Raw genomic sequence first — 24042 nt, 5'->3', positions numbered from 1 at the left:
CCCAAAGTTGATTTCATGTAGTCTGGCACATGAAAACTGAAAAAAGAGACTCTTTGTTAGCGGTTAAGAAATGAAATGGGTTGGTTTTTTTATGACTAGCTGAAGTGTCACATCTGTTCTTTCGTTGATGACATGGATGTAGAGGTGGTAAGTGAATGTCAGACACACAGTCACTGCAAACACACCAACGGCAACGGGATGTTGAGTAGGTTAAATAAAAGCGACAGGATAAGAATGGAAGCACTTACAAATGGCGCGTTCTTCTTGACTAAAAGAAAATTATGTGGGAAAAAGGAAAAGCAGGGAGGACCTGTGACTGAGCTTTGTGAGGAAGATGGAAGAGTCGAGGGGGAGGAAGAGGAGGGTGGAGAGGAGGCCGGTGAGGGGTGTAAATGTGGCCCAGTGACCAGCGGCTGGCGGGGGGCATGATGACCTACAGGGGCAGAGGTCATACACAGGTCAAAGAAGGCCTGGTCAGCAACGCTCACACCACAAAAAAAAAAACAAGACGGCAGCAGCAAGGCGAAACCGCTGCAACGACAGAGTAGCTGCATGGCAACAGGGATAGGCAACACCACTCCAAAAACCAAAGCAGAACCATAGCAACGACAGGGCAGCAGAATGATTTCCCCGGCAACAGCCCAGGACAGCAGCATCACTGCAAAACATCAGAACAGCAAGAAAAGGCAACGCTACACCACATTTATATTACACGGCAGCTCCTTCATGGCAAAAGCATTACGACGACTGTGCAAAATCCTTAAGACTAACTCGTATCCACATTTTTCAAAGTGAGTAAAAAGTCATGACAAATTCTGCTAATGAGGTGAAATAACTTTTATTAAGGTCAGGGCTCCTTGACCACACAAATTAATGAACCAGCTGCTTGTCGACAAGCTATTATCACTTCACTGGAAGTCTTTTTCACTCCCTTGTAGGAACCGCAAGGTCCTAACAGTACATGATACATAGTTATGGACATGTAGCTGCAAAGCTGCACTCAGGTTATGGCGACTAGCCGATGCCGATTGCAGACACAAGACACACGCATCACACACCTTCGTGCTAATGACGGCAGGTTAAGGGGAAGTTTGTTAGCGGCGTTGGAGCAGTTGTGCTCACATAGCCACGCGCACAGCATAAGAAATGATAATGGCAGGTTGTGGAGAAACAGACGCGAGTGGGCAGCGAAACAAAGCAACAGTTTTTTTTTTTTTTTTTTAAAGCACAGGGGCTTGAGAGGTGCTGCAGGATGGAGATTATGGCTTGCAGGTGGCAGGAATATTAAGTGAATCCTGCAGCATCTTTGCCCTGCTGCACATCACAAGCCATTAACTCCACACACACACACACACCGACACACACACACACACACACGCAACACGGATGAAAAAGGCAATTAATGGTTAATGTAATGGTTGCCAAGTCAGCAGATAGCATGTTCACATATCATCTCTGTAGGCACGGGACCGCACACATACTGCATGTGCTCTTCAAAAAAGCATATATTTTCTTTCCTTACTGTCTCACATCTCGCTCTAACTTTAGAAAGTGAGGCCATCCCTCTGGAGCCGCCGGTTCCCCTCCATCACCAGCTCTTTCTTCAATGACTCACGGTATGTAAATGTAACTTGCATGTGATCCGAGCACGCTGATATAGCCCCTACAGTAACTCTACACTGGATGCTTCTGACACATGTGTTGCAGAACGGGTTAGCGTGACTATTTTAAAGCCGCGTCGGGGGGTTAACGGGAGGTTGACGGGTTTACAGACAGACTTTCTGACGCTGTGTTTGCAGGAGGCAGGAGGCATGACGCGAGGCCCCAGACTTTGCATATAGACGTAACTATCTAGGCTAGGACTGCATGTCAATGTCAACACCTTGTTGGACGCGTAATCGTAATCTGACGACTGCTTAAAAGGGCTCAGAAGCTGTTTGTAGTGTAGAGAAATCCGGATCCTGTTGGTGGGGCCGTGTTTTGTCTCTGCGCTTATGCTGTTTCACTGATCACTGTCAGGGGGTAAATGTGAGGTATTGCAGAAGAAGAAGCTCTTATTAAAACAACAGTAAACAGGGCCCGATTGTAATAATGATGACAACAAACACACTGATTTCAATGCAGTACGCTGCTTCATCCTCTCATCACCTGAGATTAAATCAAAGAAGTGAATTTATCTCTAACTCTGCTAATGAACTAACAGCACTAACCCTTTTAACTAAATACTCAATGCACCCGCTCAGGCACATCAGAGTTACCTGCACACTTCAACACTTTCATGGACTGAAATGTCAATACATTTATTCTGCATGCACCACTGCTAAATGTAGGAGTGTTCAGCATGGGGATTCTTTATCTTCTTTCTCACATGCATATACGCTCTCACATGCGCGCACACACACAGAGTGGGGCGAGCCAGCAAACCTCCCCTGAGCCCAATGCAAACAGGCCTCATCAATCAGCCTGCTGTGTGTAAGAGACTGCAGGGACAACAAGACTGAATGGACGCTTAACAGATCAAATATCCAACCAACACCTCTGCCACCCTGTCACACTCTCTAAATACAAACATCCCACCGTAATCCAAGTGATCCAAACTCAAACTGGAAGAAAAATGACGTTACAGATCGAGGATGGGCGACCGGGACGAGTCAGAGCGGAGGGATGGAACGCGTCGACAGATTCCAGTGAATATGGGACAGAGTTGATGTGATGTTGGTTCAGTGTGATTTGAAGCTGATTCAGAACAGCTACTAGTGGTGCAACGGATCACAAATCTCACAGTCCGGATCAGAACGGTTATCAGATTGGCCACACAGTTTAAGTAGTCTAAGTTTACAGCTACAGAACAGAGCAGGCTCATAAGTTACTGGTCTGATTGGTGTAGCCATCAGCTCATATCTGCATGTAGAACACAAGTAAGATGAAACAAAGAAAAGTCACAGCTGTGTTTGAAACAAAGTGACCGCACAGAATGAAATATCAACGTTGGTTGGATGTCATGCTCACGGTGGATCTCCATAGCGCCTGCATGCACTACTGAAACTCTTCCGGTCTTTTCACTCCGAAAAGGGATTCAGCAGCAGTACATTTACACCATGTTGATGTTGATTTTCCATTTAACCGCGGGTCACGCGTGGTCCAATCAGTGGGGGATGATCCAAACAGATCATTGATTAAGTGTGATCCGTTTCACCACTAACAGCTTCATTTCAGATCACGAGTTGAAAGGTGCTACGACTAGTCAAAGTGAGAATCCATCTTAAAAAAACACAATTCTTTTGTAAGAAAACAAGGGAACGATCATTTAAATCTTCAGGTAATTACAAAAAAAAATGTCAATAAGATGTAAAGGATTGAGTTTATAAATGTTATCACAGATTAAAACTTTGCATTTTCCAAAACTGGTGTCCCTGTTGTGATTTCAGTTTAGGATGGATTTTCCCTCTAACAGCGGTTCGCCTGTGTGGCAGTGTTGCTTACAGATTTGCGGATGTTGACTCGAGGTTTGGGGACGGGTTTGCTGGGCTTGCTGTCAAAGCTCTCCGGCAGTGTGGACGATCCGTGACCGCTCTTCCTGGCCTGCAGGGCCAGCTGGTAAGCGACCTCGAAGGCCTGGCCCAGCGTCAGGATGATCTCATACGCCAGGTTCTGATTTGAGAGTAAAAGACAAATGGGAGTTAGAAAACATTGTCATAATATAAGTTCTAGTTACATACAGATGTATCTGTTCTTACCACATCAAAAGCAGTGAAGACGTGGCAGTAGTGGTGACTGGACTTGAGGTCTTTGGTGATGTAGGCAAACGTAGACAGATCCTCTGGATCCTGAGCCGCACACGAGATGTTACGGATCTCATGTTCTGCTATTATGTTCTGCAGAAGGAGAAAAGGAAAAGGGAAGAAAAAAAGAGGAAAAACAGGCGGAGAGATAAAGAGATGCAGAGAGAGATTGTTGATTATCCCCAGCGAGCCATTTCATGGAAAAACAAATGTGATTTATTATTTATCTCATTTCATACATATCCCAAAGCCATAATCACTGCAGCACTTTTTCGGTTTGAGAGTTTTGTGGAGGCACTGAGTTGGAATCTGTCCTCTGGTAATGTCACTGCAGAGCACTCAGACTTTGTGTTTTGTTAATGAAAGCACGTCTCAGTGCTGTGAATCGCAGAAGAGGAGAACGTTTTTTCAGAGACGGCTGCTGTTAGGGGAGCATCACTGTTCATACTGCACTGTTTTATCTTTGTGTTCGATTCCTTCATAAGAAATCAGCGTATCGATTGTTAACATGTGTTGATGTTTATCACACTGTAGCAGGTATATAAGCCACGGGAGGGCTATCTGATGACTTGAAGCTGTTGGACATACTGAGAAATGTCTCTGAGCAGGCAGAGGGACAATGCAAGAAGAGTTAGGATTACCTGGTGGACTAATTAGAGTCACTAACAACACATTTTATCACCTATTTGTGTCCTGTAATAATGCCCAGCCAAGAGAAGGGAAAGAAGTAACTACTTACTAACATAACAAAGTGTAGTTAAAAGTAGAGTGGACATGTACTTCTATTATAAATAAAACATTCATATTTTCTGACTGTGACATGTTGTTTTCTACCCAAAGGTTTCATGTTCTAATGTTTTACACGTCGGATTGGGAGTCACTACCTGATAGGAATAATTGACACCTTGGTGTGAAATTGTTAACCTGCTAACATTTCCATCTAAAGTGTTTCCACATGTGGCACAGCTCAGCTCTCAAACTGGTTACAGATCCACTCGTAAAAAAAACACTTCTTTCTGTCCAAATAGAGACACACTGGTCCTGGCCTTCACTCATCTCTCACTCTGGACCAGTGCTGATCAGCTCGTAAAATAAGGTGTTTTAGAAAACTGAATCCTGGAGTCTGAGTTTCTCCTTCAGCCTTATGAATATTCTGTTAAACTGAGTAGGCTGTTATTGATTTTCTCAACATCAGCTCATCTTTTCCATACGGATTATCGCCTCTCTTTGCCCTCTTTTACGCCGCATCGATTTTTACACTGTACGGTTTGAAACCAGTCTGCAGCAGAGGCAAACATCAGCACTGCCATGCTGTCCATTTCTGACACCTCTGAATGTCACTCGTGTTCAAAGGCTGACCTTTTGATGTGTTATTTACAGCAGGAAGCGGGAGCTCTGAGTGTTACCTTATTCGTGGCGTCTATGAACTTCACTCCCTTGTAGGACACGGAGAGCACGATGGTCGGCACTTTCTTCATCTGTTCTGTCGACTTCTTGGAGCGCACAAAAAGCAAAAAACGAGAGAGAGAGAGGAGAGAGGCGGCGATGACTTTTAAGGCGGGAAATAGTGCACACTGTTGTTAACGAAATGAAGAAGAAAAAAACAATCTGTGGCGGTAACAATCTTTAACATCCTACAGTAGAGAAACTGAAATTAGTCACACATGAATGAAGTTCAGCTGGATACTTTTCATACATTTAATTATTTTAATTTACAATAATATCGAATAAGAACTGAAGCTCTAAATATCCTTCAGACCTTCACTCATATTTTTATCATCTTTATATCAAAAGCTGCTGCAGGAAAAGAGAGAGAGAGAGAGAGAGAGAGAGAGAGAGAGAGAGAGAGAGAGAGAGAGAGAGAGAGAGAGAGAGAGAGAGAGAGAGAGAGAGAGAGCGAGCGCACAGCTGGTGGTCAATTCAAATCAAAGGCTGCTAAATATGTTTCTTGTTTCAGAGAGAGAGAGAGAGAGAGAGAGAGAGGGGGATGACATGCTGGAAAGGAGCCACAGGTCAGATTCAAACCCTGGCCGCCCGCTTGGAGGACAATTGCCTCCGTACATAGGGTGGAAGCACTGACCACTAGTCCACTGGGCCAGAGGAATTAATATAGTTTGATTTTCATACATATTATATTAAACATTGAAGGTTTCCTCTTAGAATAATTGTTTTACTGTATAATCTCATTTAGTCTCTTATTTGTATTGAGTTCATATTGTCTGTATTTGTATCGCATCAGTGTTTCTGTATTTTCTTTTGCAAATTAGCCAAGGCTAGAAACCTTAATGCATGACATCTACTTTGTACTTAACATATGAAGCAATGTTTACTGCATGTGTTCCTGTTTAAGTAAAAGTTAAAATCTCTGCTGAATTGTATACTATCATAATTTAAACACACCTTAGTCCATGTCAGGGAGGTTGTGTTGGGGTGTGAAAGCGTGTTCTACAAATACAAGTTGAAAGAAAAGTTCAATTAGCTACTCCAAACAATATTGATGACTTCTTCCTCGATCACAAAGGTCGATTCTACTCATCTCCAAAGGCTCAAGTGTTCTCTCCTGGATACATTACTACACCTGATCATATGTGGTGCTGAAAATCCAATAAGTCTTTTAGCTTGTAAGCCACGTCAGACCCTCCTCCTTCCGTTTAATTACATATCGGCACCTTAACGCGTCTCAATAACCTACATATATAGTCATTATGCAGAGATGTGCTGAGAAGATCCGTGTGATTTACACCCAAACTGGCGTCACTCCCCGAGCTATCATCCTACCTGCCAGAGATTCAATATATTCAGTAAGATAGAAATGAGATGAGTCCCTTCCCTGCTTTCTTTTTGATCACTTTTTATCTTTAATCACTTGTCATCCAAACCTCTCGGTGTCCGTATTTCTATCTCTCTCCATCCCCTCTCATGTTGAATTGTGGAATCTATTCGCTGCTTTCCTTTCACTATCACTTCCTTTTCTTTGTTCCCTTTCCTTCCTCCCTGGTTGCCGCGCGTTGCTTGCTGCAGCTCGGCCTTGTCGGGATCAGGTAGTTGAGAAAAGCTGACAAAAGCAGCGCTGATGCACAGCTAGAGGCGGTGCAGATGGGATTTAAGTATCCACATCTACCTCCACGGTGGAGAGATGGAGGGACAGATGAAAGGAGGGATGCTGGGGAAGAGGGGCGAGCGAGCCGAGGAAGAAGACGCGGTTATAAAAGTCAGATTGATACGATGCGCGATATAATTACGACCTCGGTGTGCCCCAAAGGTGTCTCATACTGAGAGAGGAGAGAAAAGAAAGATGCATTCTAATATAAAAAACATAAATACACAGAGAGAAGGAGAGCGAGGGAAAGATGGAGGAGGGGAGAGGAACAGAAGCTTTGCTCATGAATATTAAAATTTATCTTCACACTGCAGCAGCTCGGGATGAGAGTGAGAGATGTGAACCGAGGGCTAGAAACGAGCAGAGACAGTGTTACTGTAAAATATGTAGAGTGAGTGAGCAGGAAGAAAAGATGTGAGAGAGCAGGAGACGGGATAAAAACAGAGAAGAAGAAAAAGAGAGAGAGAGCATCAGAACGACACGAAGTGAAAGGGATAGATAATAAGCTGTTGGAGGTAAAAGGCGGGTCATGAGCTATCAAGCCACACAGGCAAGGATATTAAAAAAAGAAAAATCCCTCGCTACACCAAATCCACCGTCATGATACTCGAAGTTTGTTTAAGTGTGAGTGGGAGGCATCACGCTGAGACTGTGTCCCAGATTTAAGGCTCCACTCAGGTTTTGTGGTGAAAACATTTATATAATGTTGCCACACGTTACAGCCACGTGCGGTCGTGTTCTTTTTAAGTGTCCTCGCTGTGTTCGCAGCGCTAAACGTGAATAAATCAGTCAAAAGCAGAAGTGGAGAGGAAGTGTGAGGCTTTTTTTTTTTATTTACCCTCATTTTGGCACAGGCGTCTTGTGTGGACTCTGTTCCTCTCAGCTCCTTCACAAGCATGGAGCCCAGGTACTGTGAAGAGAAACACACACAGTATGCTCTGATGAATAAACAAGTGACTGTCTGTTCACGGCTGCATTTGAAGCGTTCTAACCACGAGAGCCTCGTCATGGCTCGCTCTTTACATGAACTTGCCGGTACAGTCAAGATATTGTTCTTGCGCACCTTGAGCCAGAAGAAAAGTCTCACATTTTGGAAGCTAGAACCAGGAAATGTTGAATATTTTTGCAAGATAAATACCGAAAATGCGAAAAAAAAAAAAAAAAACTTTAATTCCATTTGAATTTCTTTTCAGATTAAGATTCATTCTCAGATCTGAAAACCTCCCAGAAGACGACGTGACTCACTCTGATTCAGTTCTACCAATAAACCCTGAAAAGAAATGAATGAGTGGCGCTGCGGTGACAGTCCTCCACTGATTGTGAGGACGACGGAACAATCAGAGCAGACCTCTCAAAAGATACTGGAAATGACACGCAGGATGACATCAGTGTTGACATCAGTGTTGACATCACTTCGTTCAGGTCATGGCTGCTGAAAGCTTGCCTTCATGCATTCAGCTTGTAGCCGTGGCGATCCTGCTTAACCCCTTCATTATGGAGACATACTCAGAGCCACACGGGCAAATGACAAATAAGCAATGTGACAGCATTGTTACCCAGCATATGATGCTGTCTGTATTCACAGTAACACAACCTGCTTCAGCAGTAAGAAAAGGACTTCACAGCCCATTTTACAGCAAAGTAAGGATGGTCCTGTGCATTGGTTGAACATTGGTATTGGTCGTTATCGGACATAAGCCCGTAAATGTGCCATGCAGCGATGCCGGTTGATGTAATGCTGGAAGCTAGTTTACCTAACTCCTGATTCAGAGGAGAGGATTTTATTGGTCAGTAGAAGTCCCCTGTTGGACAAACTGATTTTTTATTTTTTTTATCTTTGAATGTGAAAGAAAATGTCGGCAGTGTGGGAGTGTTACACCATCTCTGGGAAAGATCAGCGACGAGCAGTTTGTAAGACAATGATGATCACGTCGCTCATTTGAAAAACATACAATCTGCTATCGGTTAATAGTTATTTTTAACATCTGTATCCGTATTAGCCCTGCTTTTCACAATCAGCGCATCTAATTTAAAATAGCACGTCCAGTTTACACAGTGTAACGTGGTCTCAGGTTTTAATCTCCAAGCAGCGCAGCCTCGACTTTAACAGAGAGCGCGCCCCATGATGATGTGGGTGGCATGAGGTGGGAGTCTACACAGGAAGTGAAAAATAAAACAAAAATGAGCCTTCCTTAAAAAAAGAAGTCGATGTCTTCTGAAACTGCTTTTTGAATTTTTATTTATGTACCTTTATATACTGATTACATGTTTTCCTATCTGACACATGAGAACTGATGTGTTTAGTAATTCCATTTTAACATTCAGCCATACCCACACACATGTTGATTAAATGTACGCAGACACAGAGCAGTGATTACATCCACCTGGAGGGACATTAACACCAGAGTGCGGCTGCTTCTCCTCTCTGGGTGAGACTTTGAGGTCGGACATTCTGCACACGTACCGATCTGATTTAATAAAGAAGCCACTAATGGTGACAGTGTTTTACGGGGACGATATTTATGTGGACATTAGAGCACTTAATGGGCGCGACTTTCACCACCTTACACCACCTCCCTGCTTATTTAAGAGGCCTTAGCTCTCATAGTGAGGAGGCTTTTAGTGAATCAGAACACTTATATTTACAGCTTTTTTTCCCCTCCCCGTCAGACTCGACGATAAATGACTCCGGAGTGCTGAATATCTACCTCTCAGATGAGATCTTACTTTGGATTTTTGGAGCTAAAGCATCGTTTTGGGGGCAAATAGCTCTGCGTGAGGGCACTGCCTGTGACTCAGTCATATTTTCAATTTGTGTGTCTGGTCCTTGTCAGATCAGGAGGAGGTCATCTGGGCATGTTAATACTCTATCTTGATCCCAGCTAACAATCTTGAATCGTTGTTATGGCAGGGTGTCTGGCAGTTCTCCTAGAAATTGCATTACAGCTGCACTCAAGGCCAGCTGCTACTACACCAGTGTGTTATTAGGTCTTAGATCAAATTGAAGATGTCTGTAATACAGCAAGGACTAAGTTTCTACAGCTATGTTAGCAGCTCTGTGAGGCTTCACTCCAGCATGGTGCTGCTTGTAGCAGCATGCTAACATCAGTACGAGGGAACAGTCACAGTGGAGACGATGCCAAATGTTGATGTTTTGCCATGTTCATTATCTTAGATCAGTGTGCCTGCTCGCTAACATGCTAATATGCATGCTAACATTATAATATGTACTTCATATGAAAGTTAAGTCAAGGCTGATCATAGTAAAGTTGTCAGTCATTAACTAAAGTCTTAGACGGATGGTAATTTGAATAAAAGGAAAGAAATGTGATGACTAGGCGTTTTCAGGGGGCGTTCATGTTTGGAAAAAAATCCGGTAAGAAAACAAATTCAGCAAATACGAGCTATTAAATACTTCATATGTGCAACTGAACTAATATTTATTGAAGATAGACTTGAAAACTGACTCTTTTTCTAAAACACTGTCGTATTATGACAGAGAGAGAGGAGTAAAGTAAACTAAAGTTCAGTATCAGAGCTCCCTGATATTTCTATATTTGATGTATCCGCAGGAGCTTTGAGGTTAATATCAAACACACAGAGTCAGTGTTTAGACAACACGAGTTGTTCCTGATGTTGAGTGAAGTAATGCTATTAAAACGTCTGCAGGCCTTTTCTGGTCATGGATTTGTAATAAGTTGAGATAACACATTTTTAGCTCTGCTCAAAGCTGACCCAGTAAAGTTTAGATGTCATTGGTTTGTGCTGAAAGAGGAGCAGGGCTTTTTGTTTATTTGGAGCCCGAGATGAAAATGAGAACACCGCTGCATCCTTTTGGCTTGTTACTGTCCTCCTTTTTCTCTATTAACACAATACGCTCCCCTCTCTCTCTCTCTCTCTCTCTCCTCCCTCCTCTCTCATCACTGTCTTATCCATCTCCTTTATTCTTTTTCACTCTCTCCGTCTGCCTCCAGCTTGACAATATTCATCCTGAGTGCTCTGCGTCTCCCTCTGTTGTGGCTCCCGCTCATTTATCTCACTTTCTGAGCTTTCTGGAGCCGGCTGTCCTGGGACGGCGGGCATTAGAGATGTTGTCATAAATGGCTCCATGAAAGCACCTCTATATTTTCCCCTGATGGCCCTCCCTGCTGTGTGTTCCCCTCTATGCGACTGTGTAGTCGAACATCTGTCAGAAGCCTAATGCTTCACATTTTTTACTCTCAAACTTCAGAGGTGAGAAAAACGAAAGAGTAAAGATTTTTTTAGACATTTTTTGGATCTCTTCCTCGCTGCCTCTTTCTCATCTTTTCCTTGCAGTTCATTCAGATTTGATTTCAGCATCACATTGAATTCAGCTTCTCTCTCCCTCTAACATCTCTATCCTGCACTCCTCCTGCTCCCTCGTACCGAAACCATCCAGCCCACATTACAAATATTACATTCCCCCTCTTTGTCTATGAGAGCCAGCGGAATTTCAAATTGCTTTTCTGCACTGTTTTACCTGCTCCGAGAAGGTAATCATTCCAGTCTGGAAGCTGAGCTTATAACCCATCAGAGGTGCAAGGCGGTATCCGTGGTAACTTGGATATATAACTCCCTTTATATAACTGCAGTATGTCTAAATTTACCAAAGTGCTGAGAACATCTGAGTGCAGTTCTGACTGAGACTGAGTGTGGTATAGAGTCTGCGATCTTTGATTTTCTTCTTTAAAGAATCTACTCAAAAAGTCAAGTATTTGACGAGCCAATCAGCAGTCGATCAGACAACTGTTCTGACAACTAAAAAAGTAAAGTTTCTTTAACAATGGAAGCAAACATTTTCAGGTTCTGGCTTCTCAAATGTGAATGTTTGTTTCTCATCTTTGTCTCTTATGACAGGAGCAGAAACATTTCTTTGGTTTGGGACATTTCATTGTAAGTAAAATTTAATTTAATCACCATGTGTACTTTGGTTTTGGACATTTTTCATCCCTTTTAATTTATTTTGTAGACTGAAGAATCAATAAATAAAATACAATCAATCAATAAATATATAAAACCATCAGCAGATCCTCATTAGTTGTAGGCTGACGACTGTGCTTGCACAAAGACACAGAGAGTATTAATATGAAGGGATTCAGACTCACGTAGGCCTCGTAGTCACAGGACTGAAAGATAAGCTTCTCCGGGTGATGCTGCCAGTACTGCACCGGGGTGGACGAGGTGGCCTCGTTGGGTGGACGCAACGTGATGGGCTCGCACCACTCGCCTGCCTGCAACGACAAAACCAATCACACATCAGGACCCACGATAGGATCACACCAGATTACAAGACGCTGCACGACAGGAGAGCTTGTGCTGTGAGTCCCATGTTGACAAGTTGTTGGCTCGACAAATGTGCAAAGTTCAGAACGAAGCAGCTTTCCCTGATGGGACACGAACACGGCCTTCAAAGCGATCACAGAGAACATTGCAGGAGGAAGAATTAAACATGGATGAATTATGCTCCGCTTCTGAACGTTCCCACTCTTCAGCTCAAGACTCACCGCTTTGTCACCCCTGGATCTCTCCCCTCTCCCCCCCCCCCCAAAGGAAATACCTCAATCCCACCTGCATGCTTCTAAAATGTCTTGAAATAACAATTAGTCTCTTTTTATAGTCCTCCATTCTTTGCTAAATAAAACCAGATGGATTCCTGTGTAAGGAGGTATGCACACATCCTGTAGCCGTGTGTTTATGTGTCTCTCTGGTATCTGCTTGCTCTGGTGTGTAATCCTTGTGAGAAGGTTGGCGAGGCACTGTGGAGGTGAGATCTCCTGATAACACGCAGCGATGTTTGATAAACAGCCGGGGATAAGCCCTCGGAAACAAGCGTCGGCCGAATCTACATTCAAACAACGTAACCTCATTACAAACGTACAACCTACAGATTCAGCCGGAAGTCTTCAGTTGCATTAAGTTTTATAATTAATCACCACGAGGAGAAGAATGTGCAGAAATAACTCTGAACTGCTGCTCTTTTTCGTGACTAGATTTTTTAAAAAAAGAGGGCGAACAGAAGGTGAGGGGGAAACATTCATGTTGCTACACTTAGAGAATAAGGGTAATTAAATTCAGCTTCTCTGTAATAGTTTATCAGTTTATTCTGAGGATGCTGACTCATCGTTGCACCTCAGAGGGTTGCTTCTAAAAAGGGGATTCACACTGATGCGCACACACTTAAGTTTCAGCTGGGTAACCCAAAGTGTGGTAATCTGCACCCATAAACTCTGTGATTCACAAAAAAAGGGACTCTAATCAGAGCGAATCAAAACACAGCTGCTGCTCGCCGACGTGCGCGCACACACATTGAAGTGTGTGTGTCTGAGTCATTGAGCGTTGCTGATTGGAGCTCTAATTTTAGGTTTGGAGAAGTGTAATTGATGCTGGAAAGTTGATACGCGTATCATAAAAAAAGTACAACATGTTTACTCAGAACAATCTTTAGATGTAAGAGGTTAACTACTGAATGCTGTCTGCATAGCTTTTCTTTTTACAGCACAAAGTTTCAGACATAAATCTCATGTTCACTGACGGCTGCTGGTGTCAGATGGTCGGCCTGCTGCACATTATTAATGGTGAATTTCCAACAAATAAACAGGCTGATAAAAGACTTTGGTTTACATCCTGTACTTATTAGGGGCCAACATTTTATTACTGGAACGCTTCATTGATGATCAGTATTCCTTATCAGGAATGCAATAAAACCTGACAGCTTATTAATTTATGTTCTAATGAGTAAAAACACAGAATAAAATTAGAAATATCAATTAAACCCATGTTTTATCTTTGTTCATTATTCAATTTCAAGGACAACTACCCTACTAGATTCTTGTTGTCCACTGTCCCATATAGACCGAGCCTTCAAACTAAAACTTTCTGACTTCTTCACCTTGTTGTCCAATAGCATTCTCAGGATTTAAGTCTTAAAAACGTTGCACAAATATGAAGTTTCATTCTTGAAAAATGCTCAGTAATTTCCCCCCAAACAGCCAGGCTACAGGACAGACTGAAGCATTTGCTGGGGGACTAATTTCTGCAGCGGATGAATACACGTTTGTCTCTCTCTTTTTTGAGTGTTCGCAACAGGACTGTAAACGAGAGCATTGCGTCAAATAAACTACGGTGTTAAAGAGAACAGCTCCATGTTGTTTTCATTTAATTATTTTAACAATAAAAGAGATTAAACTCAAAATATGTCTGTGGAGAATTAGAGATATAAAGAATGGTAATATAAATATACTTGTTCATCCAGCCAACAACATCTCTGTCTCTAACCATTCACAGCACTCTCCTGTCCATCCCCCCCTCTCTCTCTCTCTCTCTCTCCCTCTCCTCCATTCATCCTCCAACCTGTCCTCCGTCCTCACCATGCTGACTTGGGCCATCTGTCGCTCCAGCTTGGATCGCGGCACGTCGTCAAAGTAGTTGTCATTGCTGCGCTGCCTGCGCCGGGCGTCCGCCTGCATGATGAGGTGCTGCACGTCCAGAGATCCGCCCGGGACCCCCGCCGTGTACGCCGCCTGGCCCACTGAAGGGCTGAGCTGGGGAGGAGTGTGGTTCCCTACGGGCTCCTGGGGACAGAGGGGGGGGGGGGGGCGGGAGGCAGAGAGAAAAGGTTCATTCATCATTTCATAATATGCTGTGTCACTGCCGCTAGTAGCAGAAGTAGGACAGTCACTGTGCACTGTCACATTTCATTTCTCATCCACAGTGTGAACATTCTGCTGAGTGCCGGTATCTTAAAAAGTGCTTTGTAAAATCGGGGACACAGACACCGTCCTCTCACGAGGTGGTCTCAGCAGGTCCACCAGAGTTACTTTAACGCTGCGCTGAGTCTTTGCCGGCTCACTGTCACTTGAAGTGAAAGCATCGGCCGAATCCTTAAAGTGGGAAAAGATGTTCACTTAAAACGGTTTTCCAAGCCAAGCGGAGACTTCAACTCCGAACGAAGAACGAGTCCTTTTCTTTAAGTTTTACTGGTGTAAAAGTCTTACACCCTAGAAGGTCAGATAGTTCTCCTGAGAGGTTATCCACTTTGACTTGATTACACGTGAGACCAGTCTCATTTCTTCCAGGACTTTTTCCGTTTATATTCAGCTCCTTTAGGCTGTAGAAGCTTCATGATGAGCCATGTTCAGCTCATTCATTACTCTGAATACTTCCACAGTTTATACTTTAACTGAGTGAACACAGCCCTCCGCTCACACAGGAAGAAAACACCACTGAAGAACATCCTCTAAGCTTGTATTAAACTATGCGGCACAATATTGCTTTGTTTTTTCATTACAACAAGCCAGTGGCAACTCTTGATTTAGTTTGGAAACAATAAGCAGAGTTACTAAGCATTTGATTGTTCTAGCCTTCAAATGCGACGATCTGCACCTTTTTCTAATCTTGTATTCTTTATCACTGGTTAAATACACTTTTTTTTAGTTTTTTTTTTTAAACTATGTCCTTCACTGCTAATCTCAAATGGACATGTTGAAACACACTGGATGGTTTAGGCTTAGCAAGAGAGGATAATAAGGACATCAGAGCGTAACCTGAAGGGAGAGGGGGAAAACCAGTTTCTTCTGATTAGTATCCAAGACGGGCCAAGAGGGAGGAAACCGCAGTGGGTCGGCCATTTTGTGCCTGCCTGCCTGCCTGCCTGAGAGACTTGGGGAATCTGAAGCTCCCTCAGAAACACTCAGCCATCTGGGAAGGAAGGAGTGCCGTTTTTTTTTTCCTGACTAATGAACCCTTAATTAATTGAATCTTCGTTGGTTTAGATATCATCAGGGGGTTTTCATGGTTCACATCACGTGGTATCTGCAGGCGCTCACTGAGACTCGCTCACCCGTAGGGAGATGGCCCGAGGAGGTTTCTGTGGGGTGTCTTCGTGTAGCCGGTCCCCCAATGAGGCGAGGATCCGTTTTCTGTGTCCGATGAGACTGATCTTCAGCACCTGAATGAACACAAAGATATTTGATGTTAGACATAACTATGCTGCATTGTTTGTGGATGTTGTGCAACAAAAATCATGAAATAAGGACAGAAAAAAAAAACTCTTTCATCAATTTTAATAGTTAACATTCAAAAAAACTTTCTGGAAAATGTGGATTTTTCCTATAATCTCTGAGTGTTTGAGATTCATTTATTTTCCGGTCATTTTTTCAAAACTTATTTGCGATTGATGAAAAATATAAAAATCCACCAGTAAAATCTTACAGGTCGCAGCTCCACGTGAAGAGCTGAATGAGTGAAGCTGGCTCAGTCTTGAGCTCTCTGCAGACATTCAGTGCAGGAGAAAATCTGAGACTAAGCTTCCGAAAACACGATGACTCTTAATTTTATTTGCATAATTTAAAAAACGGCTTCTCGAGAGCGTGAGAGTTCAAAAGCTTTCAGACTGAATAATAACAGGATCGTATCGTCATCTGCAGCGACAACAAAACAAAACCACATACAGGTAAATGAAAATCATCATGAGCATCATTAGTCTCATATGGAGGATAATGTGTAACCCTGCAGAGCTCTCAGCTAAGAACCTGAGAGTGCATAATGACATAAATGCTTCTAACTCATTCATATGTCATGCTAATAATATAACTTAACTGACGTGGCTCAGACGGCTACAATCAGGCTGTCAATGGTGCAGATTATAAAGAGTGTACAGTTTCTTTATATAACAAATAGAAGGTTTGACTGACTTTCTTATTCCTCCAGATAATTGGGATATTTTGTCCTCCATGTGATCACCTTTTGGTTTTATGAAGAATTATTGACGAGGGAAAATAAAAGAGTCCTAAACTTACCAGTTCAGGTTAGTGGCTAACATTAATACGTTTTAATTAAATTGATCAAAAGGATGAATAATTATAGTCAGCTCCTGTCTCATAACTGTCCAAACACTTTCAAATCAGAGGGATATTTTCAGGTTTTGTAAAATACACTTGTTTGTCCAGAGGTTGGTTTAAACCTGAAGTCGGTCTTGACTTTAACTAGCGTAGCATACAGTATGTATCAGTAGCAGGGGAAATCAGCTAGCCTGGCTTTATCCAAAGGTTATAATTAAACCTTACTCCATTTATTTGTTTAAGCTGAATTCAGCTGAAATTAAAGTTGAACTTTGGAGACGGTTGTGTTAGCCCCCCCCCCCCCCCACACACACACACACACTCCCAGTCTTTCTGCCAACAAGGCTAATCGCACACGGACTCTTGCTCCACACTTGGCAACTATTAGCGCAAGACAGCTAATGAGCGTATTTCTCAAACCGTGGAGATTTTTCTTTAAACGAGCTCTGGGATGAAGATCCCAAAGATTAAAGACCCCACAACCCAACACCAGGCCGTGTTGTTGAAGGGTGTTCAGCTGCTTTCTTTTGGGGCGTCGTTATTATCTGAGCGCTAAGACAGTCATGAAGTGCGACATTATCAGATTGTGTCTGATTCGTAATAGTCTATTGATATCCCCCCGGGCGCTCATTACACCAGCACAAACAGAGACACTCATACACACTCAGACTCTAGTCAAAGTGTTCATTCTTCTCTGGTCACCAGGCGTCCGCTGACTGTGCCAGTTACTGCGTCTTCTAAAGAGACAAGCTGGAACATGGCAGCCTTCTGCAGAGACGTTGTTTACACTGTTATCACCTTCTGGCACCCCATACCTCAGTATTCAACAAACTGCTGCCTGCTTTTGTGGGGCTGTCTCTGGAGGGCGACCAGCTAAGGTATGTGCGAGAGAATCTCCAGGGCTAAAGGTGGTAATTAAGCCTCAAGACGAGGCCGTGCTGCCAGTCTAATGACTCTCACACACACACACACACACACACACACACACACACACACACACACACACACACACACACACACACACACACACACACACACACACACACACACACACACACACACACACACACACACACACACACACACACACACACACACACACACACACACACACACACACACACACACACACACACACACACTTCATCATCTCCTGCACCAATTTCTGCCCCACATCTACTGGAGAAACATTAAAAAAGAAAACCAGACAAGCAACAACAACAACAACGAGTGGTGCAGGACGCTCATACTTTGGTTCAGTGTGGGTGTGTGTGCATAATCCTAAACACACAAACAGAACATACAGAAATCAATCCCATCCATAATGTATAGTGTATATATGCAAATTGGATGCAAACAACTGATATATAATGTATCAGGCTGGCCCAGAAATGCAAAACACTTCCATTGTTGTTTTCTTATCAGTTTCATTGCATGTCTTGAAGTAAACGAGGAAACAAGGACTGTTTGAATAGTGTGATGTTAGAAAAAAAAACATGAGCAGCTACTAATGAGTTAAATCCCTCACTGTGGAAACAATGTATTTTAATTGTTAAAATTAGAGCGATCAAAGGGGAACAGAGGGCAGAGCCGGGACTGGAGGGTAGTGGAACTAATTGCCGTATTATGGCCGCCCCGTCCCCCCTCCATCAACTCTTACTTCATCTTTTTCTCCTCTCTGGCTCTCACGGCTCACTTTCTCTCTTTCTCTGACAATGTGAGTGATCGTACTCCACCATCTCCGCCCCCCCCCCACTGTATCAGTCTGACTCTCTGCACCGGAGACGACACGGGCCCCGCTGAATTTGGTGCATTAAGATCATGTGATTAAAAACAAGTGGATATCATGAAGTGAGCGGACAAAACAAATGTTTTCACTGTCCACTTGTGAAGAGAAAATTACACTTGATTCAAGGATGTGCTTACAGTAAATACACTAGATTGCAGACGGGCATCATAACTGCGTGCTAAGTCTCATTCTCAGGCTTTTCACTTTACAATGGCCGGTTTTTGGTGCATGTTTCAAAATACAGTTTGACATATTTATAGAGAAAATATCCTGTTAATGAATATAATAATATAATAAGAGTAATTTTCAACCATTATTGAACTGCACTATTGAAAAGGAACTTGAATTCTTTAAACATTCAACTAGATTCAAAAAACTTTTCACCCTACTGAAGTTTTTTTTAAAACTTGATTTAAGAAAAACTAAAAAACTATACACTACTCAAAATGATCTGAATCAGACTTTTTTTTTATTTATGTAGTAGAGCTCATGAAATATTCATCGTCATGCCTCCGTGCTTTTTTTTTTTCTGTCTGTCTCCTGAGGGGCGATAGCGTGACACCAGCAGTCCTCATGCTGCTGTTTCATCACATATGCACACAAACACACACACACATATATACACACACACACACACACACACACACATACACCCACAGTGCAAAAGGAGCCTCACATGGTGTGTATCTGTGTGTAGCTGTGTGTTACTCTGCCGCCCTTATGCAACAGCATCTACTTCAACTACAGTAGAAGCCTCAACCTCAGCTTGAAGTTCAACTGTCACCATGGCAACACAGAGCCGCAGCAGCAGTCACCCACACACGTACTCTCATCCGAAAGAAATAATGAAATAAAGAGCACATGCACGTGGATGTGTACTCACACACACACACACTGAGACACACAAGCAGCTGTTTGGGAGCCTGGGAGAAAGATTATATTGTTATCCCTGAATGGATGAGACTTTGAATACCGCCCGACTATTATTGTTAAAACATACTCGCGCTGTGTGTGTGATGCTTGACTGCAGTGTCGCCCCATTTGCATTTAAATGATCTTCCTAGTCGCTGTATGTGCTGACAGGAGAAGTGTGGAGCTACACCAGCATACACACCCCTCAGCAACACACTAACACACTCGTTTAAGATCAACTGTGTTCAAATCCACTCTCCTGACATGACATGATCTCTCTCTCTCTCTCTTTGCTGTGTCACAGTGATGTCAAAGAGCGGCGAGAGCATCCAATGAGGGTTACTCACCCTCTAGTCCTGATTTGATTATCAGTATAAAGTGATTTAGGGGGATTGTTTGCCTCGAGTATCTGGCTGTCAGGCTGTGTTTGTGTCTTCTGTGTGCCTCTGTGTGTGCCGATCAACGCTCTAATCCTGTTAAAAGTCCCGTTAGCCCGGATTGGAAAGCTTTGATTAACGGATTAGCCACCAGACAAACGGTATCAGAGCTTTGCTCTCACACAGCCATCCCTTCTTTTCTGTCACTATGACAAGAGTTGATCAAATAGTTTGAATCCCTACCATTGAAATACTTTTGCATGTGTATGTAAACTTCTCCAATGATCAAGTTTTTTACCAAAACAGCAAGTTAGAAAACATGCAAAAGTCACATCCGTACAGTATAATTGTAAAAATTCTGAAATTATTTCTAAAGCCAAAGCAGTGAGAATCCCATATTTCCAACATGTGGAGTCAAAACCTTCAAGGAAATCACAAGAGCACACTGACCTCTTTAAACACAAAACACAGGATAATGGACGGCAGCTGTGACAAAATGACATATTCTAGCGAAGCCCCCGGTGCAACAATGAGGGGTAAGTGGTCAGCGTCAGTGATTGTGGACATTAACAACGACCTCTCTCATTGAGGACACTGGAGACAAAAAGCCTTTTCTGTGTTTCCTACTGGAGGGGAGGATGGAAGCTGGTCGGCTCACTGGAGCAGAAAAAAACCCAGCGAGGGACCCAACAGTCCAGTCACTGTCTGTGCTCAAACTAGCACATAGTTTTAATGATGGTGGGGGGGATTCTCTGCTCCTGTTTAATCTACATCGACTGGCCTAAATGTCTCTTTCTTCACCCTCTCTTTCACCTTCTCTCTCTCTCTCTAGCCATATTCTTCCCTTCCCTTGACCTCAAGTTACCTCAGATCTTCCACCCTAGTCTCCTCATTCCGACGCCACTTATCCTACTTGCTATTTTCAGAAGATAGAGGGCGAAAGGTAAAAGAGGAGTTCCTGTAAGAGAGAATTAAAAACCTAGAAAGTGTCTGAAGAAGCTCTGCAGTTGTACACAGTAGACCTTCTTCTCCTCAGCCTTAGTAACTGGAATGCGATTGATCCACCTTTGTTGGTCACGTTTTGTATATCCACCTTCTCCAGGCTGAAGTCAGTATGACCAATCACCTCTCCCCTGCAGACTATGAGGTCGTGACCTCTCCGGTATGAACAGATCCCCCAAAGCCCCTCAGGCGGCGTCTCCTAATGGTTCGATTGGGCTCCAACCCTTTGAAGAATACCGCATCGATTTTTCCAGATCCAAGAATCACTGGAGTAAGGTTACTTAAATTGCCCGGGTCAGAATGCATTACAGATAGATTGAATGGTAATATTGATCAGCAAAGAGTCCATGTCTGGCTCGGTTATATCTCAGAGGTTGATTACAGGGCTGTGTCTAAGGACATCGATGTTACGTCCTCTGGAATATTGTTGAGAATTTGGACTTTTGAGGCACATCTGATCTGAAAGACTAGCGCTCTTTTAGCAATGAGGAAAACTGTAAAAAGTTAAGTGCAGGATTTAAGATACAGACAGTAACCACCATTAAAAATCACAAATCACAATGTCTTTTTGGACGTCTGGGAATATTTAACTATCGTTTTAATAACTCAAGAATGAGTTGCTGGTATAGGAAAGCACATGTGCAGCTCTGTACATGTTGTTCATGTACAAATCATTACAGGATTACAGATCTGGAAATTTGACCTTTACTTCCCCGCCAAAATAAGAATAAGAACATTGATACCAGTCTTGTGTCTTTATGTACAGAAGCCAGTTAGCTTAGCTTAGCATAAATAATAAAAATGGATTCAAACCGCCAGCAAACACACTTCATCAGTTGTGTTTAAATTGTACCAGCTGAAGATGAAAATTCACCGTCTAATGTGAGTTTAAGGCTTGACTATTCTTTATCAGGAAGCAGTTCCCAGGCAACAAGTGAATACTTCAATAGAAATGTTCCTTGAAATGTTACATAATGATTTGGGCTGTTAGTATTTTTAGAACGGTGGTTTTAAGAGTGTGATAATTGGTCATTTTAATTAGACCTAGGCATGAAATGTGAATAAACATACGCTGATATTCATGCCTGACCTGTGGCTCTAAATCAATCAGGAAGAGAAGAGTGCATTGATGCAAAGTGGATAATGTGCAGAGCTCAGTGAAAGTGGAAATATAGACAGTTTCAGCAACAAAGCCCGGCTCTTTCTTCACTCTGATTATTGACGTTTTGTGAACACTGAATACTTTATCACAGCCGGACACTTTCCTCTCACTCCGTCTTCAAGACTCCTTCCCCTCAGCTAATGTGTGTGTTGTTGAGAGACGGAGCTTTTTCGCCTGGAATGATGAGAATCGATTTGCCTGGAGTCTCAATAGATTACACACACACACACACTCAAACACACACACACACACACACTCAAACACACAACCAATAATGCTCCAAAAGCAAGCAACTGTGTGGTCATCTGGGTTCATGACAGTTAGGTCCAGATTCAGCTTCATCTATTTGCTCTAAATTGGATCACAGACGGTTGAATGCACGCGCACACACACACACACACACACTGTAAATATATACATACACACATACACAGTCATACACTGAATCACATTGCAGGGGGGGAATCACTGGTAGGAAACCAGAGACCACTGGTTACCTAGCAACCGCCGAGCGGAGGGGAGTAGCAGCGAAGGGTGATGTGTTGAAAATTATGTGCAACGGGGACCAATAGAAAGGCTCGTCTCAGTGCCGAGAGAACAGGTAGCCAATGGGAGAGCACCATAAGTAAGACCGCCGACATGAAGACAGATATATCTCCATTAATAGCAGGAGAACGGTAACTATGACTGGAGGCATAGGCTGGGTGTGTGTGTGTGTGAGTGCAAACATTGCCTAATGCTGCAGGAGCACGGTTGAAACAAGATCCCTCAAAGCTTGTTTCTCTTTCTCTCTCTCTCTCTCTCTCTCACACACACACACACACACACACTATTTACCACACACAGAGGGCTCAGGAATTGAATGCCCAATATGAAATGCCGTTTGAAATTTTCATGGGTTAATAAATTCTTGGATGGATCTGATTTTCACACTGCAGAGGAGCACAAGCTGCCCTTAGGCACTAGGCTGTGAGTGTGTGTGTGTGTGTGTGTGTGTGTGTGTGTGTGTGTGTGTGTTTACTATGTGGATACTTCATAAAGTTGATCCTCCTCGAGTGTTCAAATTGTTCAAATGTTCAAAAAATCAAACTTTTGGTATTCTAAAAAATGTAGAGGGATCTTCGGATGTGTATCACAGAAACTTTAATGGAAATGAAACCTTATATTCAGATGTTTTTGTAAAATGTTAAGTACTTGGCTATTACAAAAACCAACAGACATTAAAATGAATTTAAGTCTCAGCCCGTTCACTTGAGCTACGTTTGACTTTTTTTCCCCAACGAACTAAATGCTTCAATCAGATTCTATACCAAATCATCTGCTGCAGGTAGTTTACATGTATACAAACAAACATGTGTGTGACTTGTGCAGATCGTATGACGTGTTTGTTGACCGTCATCAACACATAAAAGGTTGACATGGCAACAGAGAGAAAGCCCAGAGGAGTGATGTTTACGTTCTTGCTGTTAGCACGCTGTACAACAGCTGCTCACCATCACACTCTGTGAAGCGAGGAACATACGGCACATACGCTGAAGTACATTCAAGGGGAAACAGGCCACAGAAACCAGATCGGGTCAATAGGAGGCTTGTAGCAGCCAGATGTGCATCTTTGAACTCTGCGTCGGACCATGCTGTGTATGCTGTCATGACTCTCAGGGAGCGGTGGGAAAACTTTAAACGACAGACTGAAGGAAGAGTAGAATATCACAGAGACACAAGTGCTGATCCTGTTTCAAAGCTGTGTGGTGCCAATTAACTTCAAATATTGAAATCTACAATGGATGCAAGAGATCACGATGGCATCATAATCGACATCACAGGCGGACGTTTGTGCCTAATGTCATAAAATGTGGTGAGGTCCACCAAGAATCCACAAACCAATCACTACTTTTTTGTTAATTAAAAAAAACCAAGCTGTCTGGCAGCTCAATCAAAAGCATTAAACTAAGTTAGCAGATAACGACTGCAGCATCACCACTGTCACACTCAAAATATACTGTTGTACTAAATCCCAACATTGCCGTCGGTATAACGATGTTTGATGTCTAGAGAGAC

General features: G+C 42.9%; 1 protein-coding gene across 2 annotated transcripts in view; it reads right to left on the bottom strand.

The window, feature by feature from the left end:
• The window catches only part of anks1b (ankyrin repeat and sterile alpha motif domain containing 1B), a 195320-nt gene that overhangs the window by 4817 nt on the left and 166461 nt on the right, over positions 1–24042 (bottom strand). The window contains exons 20-26 of one of the 2 annotated variants that reach the window (XM_061029792.1): positions 15743–15850; positions 14271–14474; positions 12009–12134; positions 7721–7792; positions 5189–5275; positions 3738–3875; positions 3484–3651 (exon numbers count right to left, since the gene is read on the bottom strand). In XM_061029792.1, the coding sequence (XP_060885775.1) occupies positions 3484–3651; positions 3738–3875; positions 5189–5275; positions 7721–7792; positions 12009–12134; positions 14271–14474; positions 15743–15850 (903 nt within the window). The remainder of the gene's footprint in view (positions 1–3483; positions 3652–3737; positions 3876–5188; positions 5276–7720; positions 7793–12008; positions 12135–14270; positions 14475–15742; positions 15851–24042) is intronic. The other variant, XM_061029793.1, reaches the window with a different exon arrangement.

The sequence above is a fragment of the Labrus mixtus genome, chromosome 22 (assembly GCF_963584025.1).
Source record: "Labrus mixtus chromosome 22, fLabMix1.1, whole genome shotgun sequence".
NCBI classification, from domain to species: domain Eukaryota; kingdom Metazoa; phylum Chordata; class Actinopteri; order Labriformes; family Labridae; genus Labrus; species Labrus mixtus.
This window is presented reverse-complemented; position numbering and strand designations above follow the sequence as displayed.